Source organism: Astatotilapia calliptera, chromosome 3 (genome assembly GCF_900246225.1).
Source record: "Astatotilapia calliptera chromosome 3, fAstCal1.2, whole genome shotgun sequence".
In the NCBI taxonomy this organism is placed as follows: Eukaryota; Metazoa; Chordata; class Actinopteri; order Cichliformes; family Cichlidae; genus Astatotilapia; species Astatotilapia calliptera.
Window position 1 is genome coordinate 29054596 of NC_039304.1, and position 6449 is coordinate 29061044.

The 6449-nt window shown below is 44.4% G+C and overlaps 1 protein-coding gene across 1 annotated transcript; it reads right to left on the reverse strand.

Moving 5' to 3' along the window:
* Positions 1 to 2762: 2762 nt before the first annotated feature.
* LOC113014027 (uncharacterized) lies at positions 2763 to 6449 on the reverse strand. Its single transcript, XM_026155337.1, has 6 exons — positions 6427 to 6449; positions 5661 to 5897; positions 5422 to 5558; positions 3590 to 3884; positions 3078 to 3241; positions 2763 to 3040 (listed from the first exon to the last, which is right to left on the reverse strand). The coding sequence occupies exons 1-6, from the start codon at positions 6447 to 6449 to the stop codon at positions 2763 to 2765; spliced, it is 1134 nt and encodes a 377-aa protein (XP_026011122.1).

A 6449-nucleotide genomic window follows, 5' to 3' on the forward strand; every position in this document is an offset into this window, starting at 1 on the left:
ACTGTACCTAAAAGATGGAGTGCTGGTGAGGAAATTCCACTGTACAGAAAGTAATGTGTTTTTCCCCCAAATCCTTCTGCCTCACGCCTATCGTCACTCCGTAATGCAGCAGATGCACGATGGCCCAGTGGGTGGCCACTTTGGGGCAGAAAGGACCCTGGCACGCTTGAAGAATAGGTACTACTGGTACAACATGAAAGATGATGTGACCCTGTGGTGCCGCACTTGCACCAGTTGTGCTGAAAGGGCGCGGCCCCAAAAACCCCCCAGGCAGCGATGGGCACGGTACGTGTTGGCGCCCCCATGGAGAGGATTGCAGTCGATCTGATGGGACCGTTGAACGAAACAGAAAGGCATAACCGATTCATATTGGTGGTACAAGACTACTTCAGCAAGTGGGTGGAGGCTTATCCAGTCCCCGATGCACAAGCGCCCACGGTGGCAGGAAAGGTTGTTGCGGAGTGGGTATGTAGATATGGAGCCCCACAGTCTCTGCATAGCGACCAGGGCACCAATTTTGAGTCGGCTGTGTTCCAGGGAATGTGTGAACTGTTCGGAATCAAAAAGACAGGCACCACACCCTTTCATCCACAGTCCGATGGCCAGGTAGAGCGTTTTAATGCTACCCTGCAGAAGGCCTTAGCCACCACCGCGGAGCGCTGCCACTGGGACTGGGATATAATGATCCCCTATGCTGTCATGGCTTATCGGGCAACTAAGCACAGTTCCACAGGATTGACCCCAAACATGATGCTTCTGGGCCGAGAGATAACCGAGCCTATTGACCTGGTCGCGGGTCTGCCGGCCGACGACACCCCCAACTGCACTACACCACAGTATGTGGTGCAACTCAGGGAAAGGCTGGAGCTTTCCCACCAACTGGCACGGGAGGCTCTCTGGAAATCTGTTAAGCGCGCTAAGAAACAGTACGATAAGAATATCTGCCAAGTTCAGTATCCAGTCGGCGCTGCAGTGTGGCATCTGATCAAAGGGACCAAGAGAGTGCGGCACAAGGTTCGCAAGTTTCTGCCTTCCTATGAGGGCCCCTACTTCGTAGTGGGCCTGTTGGATGATTTAGTCTACTGCATTAAAAAGGGGCCCCGAGCAAAGGCTAAAGTGGTTCATCACGACAGACTCAAGCCTTATCACTCAAGAACGCCGCTGGACAACAGCTGGGTCTTCCAAGACTCCGACCAGGCAGCACCCACCGAGGTGCCTCCTCCAGCGCTCGACGAAAGCGATTCTGACATTGATTTCGGCCCCTTCAACTTGTGGGAGACCCCAGCTGGGGCAGATCAACCAGATACTGGTGCTTCCCTGAGAGCTGGCTCTCCGCCACCCGCTCAAGGAGATGGTAGTGGGTTGCCAGCCAGCCCTGTTCAGCCTTACGTGGATGGGGCTGAAGGACCAGAACAGCACCCTTCCTTCAGGTCCACACCCCGTTCCAGACCACAGCGTGTGCGGCGGGCGCCGGACATGTTTGGTGACTGGGTCAGTCACTAGGCTAGTATGTCCTAACTGAGTCGGGGTGTAGGCGGATCGCTGCCCTGCTCAGTAGTTAAAAAAAAAAAAAAAAAAAAAAATTGTTCATGTTACATATGTTAAGTGATATGACTGTTGTAAATTGAGTTGTTACAGGGGGCTATTCTTACGTGTACTGTTGGGCTTGTTTGTCTTGCTGTTTCCTGGCAACATGGCTGTCGACGGGCTGCAAGTTATTGTTTGAACTGTTTATACTAATGAGGTAAAGCTGGATATAGGGGTAAACGTTCAGCTGTAGTGCCTTAATGTCTTTCTTTATGAATACTGTCTATGTGAAGGGCGGGATATGGACATTGACTTGCACCCTCCTCAAAGTGAACCCTGTACATCCTATGTTTTCTTGTGCTTAAAATATGGACAGTTGTCTACTTCAAGATTGTTCCATCCTAAGGATCGCCATTTTTGGACTGGGGGCACGAATGCTGTATGTTTCCTTGTTAATGGGGGGTTCATGTGCTGGAATGATGTTAAGGGTTTAATTATCATCCAGAGTGGGGGTAGTGTTACAGGCATGGTCCTTTAAGGGTGAAGACTGATGGGAAATGTATGCGGGTGTGTGTAGCGGAACTGCCTGTCGGGTGTGTGAGGGTGAGCGGAGAAGGAAAAGAAAAGTAACGGTTAACTACAGATGAGACGAAGAGAAAGTAAATAAAAGGAATATAATAACTCCCTCGGCAGCCAAAGTTGTATCGGCGATGCCCGCTGTGAGTAAACTGTTTCAGCCCACTGTACGCGGTGTTCGTGCCTTGGAGGAGAAATAAAGGTTCGGTAAAGCAGTTTCCTACGCCTCCCTCGATCTTCTTGCTAGCGGAGTTGACCTGTATAGTAAGCTGTTGCCGGCTGCGAGTCAAGTAACTGCCAGAGGTTTCCTTACTACGGTTCGGGGCCGCGGATCTGGCGTGGTAACACCAGTCAAGGCTTGATCAACCTCCATTTCTGCAGAACAGTTTTAAATTGGTAGCATATTGTGTGTTCCCTGAAAAAGGCCTTTTTGTATGATTCTGTATGATTATTTTTCAGTTTTGCGTTTCCATAACTTTTTTTAACCTCTGGCAGTTCATCACTTACCTTCGTACAATTTCAAGGTATTTATTGGACTTAAACAACTTGAATTGAAACAAATAACTAGAAATGTTTGTAGCATATATATGTTTCTTAATTAGGAAAAAGAATTAACTTGATGTTTATGGAGAAATGTTGTATTACTCGGAAATCAGATCTTACCTGGGGTTTTGGTTTCCATTTTGTTCCAGCGAGTTCCCGATCAGGATCTGTGCCCCAAGAATCCTTGGAATATAACCATCCTGTCTGTTGATGATGGTGACAGCACTGACTTTATAGACAGCCTGTAAGTCTACTCTCCACCAGGGACCCAGATCTTGATCATTGTGTGTACAGCATCCTGAGTCCAAGTTTCCATTTTTGCACCCATCAACACCTTTTGAGGGCCCAAACACTGGCCCATACCAAGTTGATGACTGTACTGTTTGAATGAGTACTTGGGAGGTGTGTTTCAGTAGATCAGATCCAGTCACTTAAAAGTCTACCTGCTGGGGCAGCATACACCTCCACTTCACACAGGGTGAGAGTCTTCATCTGTCCAGGAAGAAACACGTTCACAAAGCGACCCTCCATGCTGCCTCCATCACACCGGTATGTGTAGGTTTTACCCGCTTTGATATGTGAGATGGAAGCACACCTGACAACAGAGAGTGTGGGGGCAGCATTATGTTAGTATTATGGACTTCATGTTAAGGAGGTAGCATGGAGTCCTGAACTAGAAGAGCAATAATCAGCATGTGGTGGATAATATGTAGACTCTAATCTCTGAAACATTTGCTTGTTTGTTTTATTTTTGATTCAGAAAAAGGAATAGATGTTACAATCCCTGATCATGAATTGCATGGAGTCCTGAACTAGAGCATCATGTGGTGGATAATATTTATGTTGTAATCTCTGAAATATTTCTGTTCAAATTAATGTAAAATAAAACAAATAAATAAACAAAAATCATAATGACCATTGACTGATATAAATTCATCATTACCTGGGATTATTGTTTCCATTGTTCTCCAGTGAGTTTCCTATTCTGATCTCAGCTCCATCCAGTCTTTCAGCACAGCAGTCTCCTCTGTTGGTGACTTTTACAGCAGTGATTGTAAAGCTTCGCTGCAGGTCCACCCTCCACCAGGGGTTGGTCTCGTCTTCAGCCGTGTGGCTACAGAACCCATTGCTATAGAACGAGTTCCGTCTGCCATCGATGGCTTTGGACGCAGTGGCAACAGAGAGTGTAGATGACTGGGCAGCTTCTCCTTTGAGTGCCACATTGGGTAATGGGTATCCTTGAAGGAAAACCAAGAGGACAATAATTTCTTTTGGTTGGGCTCTCACACCCAGTGGCAGTTTTTGAAATGGACAACATGGGCGGTTGTCAAGGGCAAAAATTAATAATCCGACATATTTAGTACAAGTAATATTACTATGACCAACGGTTATGAACCAGCCAGCAGTATTTTAAACAGAAATCAGAGGTACAGTTGTATATGAGTCCAAGTCAGTGCATTATCAGAACGGAGTTTTTAAAAAAGACAAACATGTTTTTTGTGCAGTTTCAGAGTTTTCCACCTGTGGCAGTTATTGATATGGGCGACATCAGTGGGAGCCCAGAGCAGTATTGTGGTGGGGGTGGCATCATGGCATCAACAACAAAAAAAAGTTGCTCGTACGCATGCTTCCCCGATATCATACCATTGCATTTTGGCGTGGTGAGCCTGGTGCGCCTGCTGCTTGCTGCACATGGAGGAGAGGGGCGGAGCGACGGGGATTCTCTGGCTGGCCCGAGCACCATCTCTTTCACCATCTTACAATGCTGTGATTGCAGCGATTCCCCAACTCTCTCTGAATGGTACTCATGGCCATTGATCAGTGGTCTTTGATCAATGAGCTTTGATCATTGGAATACAAGCATGCTGATCCACACAGGTATGCACACAGGTGTACACACGGGTGTTCACAGACGAGGACTACAGCTTTCTTGGCTGCTGCCTCAAAGCACATTGTGCACTGTCTATCTTGCGTGCTGCACAATATCGTTTAATATTTAGTATCTACTGTTATCTACTGCTAGCTAGTTTATTGTGATGGTGCTGTATTTATTATGTTGCGCTTTTTTTGTTTGCTTTCTCTTCTGTTTTTTTTTTTTCTCCATGCAGGTGATCCAGGTGTTTTGTTTGTTTTTCTTTTTTTCTTCCCCCCTTTCTCACCGTCCCTTCTCCCCTTTGGTTTTCTTTCTCTCCCTCTCTTTCTTTCATTCTTTCTCCCTGTGCTATCCCCCAGTCATGTCTGTCCCGTTTGTATCAACCGAAAATAAAATAAATACATAATTATAATAAAGGTCAATCAAATGGACCAATATGGCAAGGCCATGATGATCCACTTGGTAAAATAAATCCGCTTGGCATCTTTCTTGGCCTTAAGACAACAAGTCTGATGGCTAAAGATCCAAACGGGACACAAAAAAAAAAACAAGTTACTTGGATGAGTGACGAAATGTTTCTCCCACTGAAAATGTTATGTCCAGATGAACAGAATCAACTTCTGGGGGGGGTTCGTTTGTTAGCAATTTGGCTATGATAGTAAACAGTAGACAGACAGTAGACACAGATGTGGTTTATTGAATCTTTTGGACTGTTTTCAATATAATATTAATTACATATTAATTGGAAAAGGTGTATTGTTGACTTGTCTGCTTTTCTCAAAGGGGGGCGGTAGAGGGAGGGTTCGCCCATGGCACAAAACGGGTCAGGACCGCCCCAGGTCACACCCCTTACTGATATAAATAAAAAATAAAGAATTAAGTAAAGAATTGAAGGTATTTACCATAGTACACTTCAACCTCACAGAGACTTAGGACCTTTGCACTTCCTGGTAAAAACACAGTGACGTAGCGTCCCTTCACAGAGTTACATGGAAAATAAAACGCTTGTCCGCTGGGAATGTGAGAGATGACGGCACACCTATGTATGAAACATTCAAAAAGAAAAAGTAAAGAATAAATATAAATAAGTCCTATTGATATGATAAATAATGACTTACGGTTATAAATCAAGCTCTGTCACCTGTTACTTTCAGGGTCACTGATTGCTGTAGAATTTCCGATCCAGATTTCGGCACCATCCAGCCCATTTTCCAATTCCTGTCTATTGGTTATCATTACAGTCCCAATTGTATACACATTTACCAGGTCTACCCTCCACCAGGGATCAGATTCTGCATTGGTAAGTGTACAAGACCCACTTTGATAGTTTGCATCTCTGTTTCCATCAACTGCCTTACCAGCAATACCCACAGTGCCACTGGTTGAAGATTGGACAGCTTTTTGTTTCAGTGCCAAGTTGTAAAGAAGTTGACCTAAATGATTTTTAAAAAGTGGTTATTAATAAAAACAAACAAATGCATATAAATCCAGGTCAAGTGTCAAATTAGGAGTTCCTATATTTGTATTTGTGGAGATTTGCAACAGGCAATTTACTACATATTGCACTGAATGTAGAGTCACAATAGCAGCACCTAGTTCACCCCTGAAGTGTTTGCAAAAGTTTCTTCTAGGAGTGTTAATTTATTTTTAAATGAAAAGTGGAGAGGTTATTAGAACAATTGACTAATTAATATGAGTTAATGGCTCAAATGTGCATGTACAGTGTAGACCTTGCATGTCCGCCTTATGTCAGCCCGAAAAGTATTTCTGCCCTTTCTGATTTCAGTTACATGTTTTGTGCCATCAAATAAAATGTAACAATAGACAAAAATAATGAGTAAATACAAGAAACTGTTTATTTAGCTAAGAATTATTTCATTAGGAGAAAAGAAGCTAACTAAATCTACCTGGCCTTGTGCCTAAAAGTCAT

Coding starts and splice junctions, on each gene's coding strand:
- LOC113014027 (XM_026155337.1), bottom strand. CDS start 6,449: ATGACTTTTAGGCACAAGGCCAG. Junction 3,885..5,421: donor TGAGGTTGAAGTGTACTATG/GTAAATACCTTC, acceptor TTTTCCTTCAAG/GATACCCATTACCCAATGTG. Junction 3,041..3,077: donor CCCAGCAGGTAGACTTTTAA/GTGACTGGATCT, acceptor ACACCTCCCAAG/TACTCATTCAAACAGTACAG.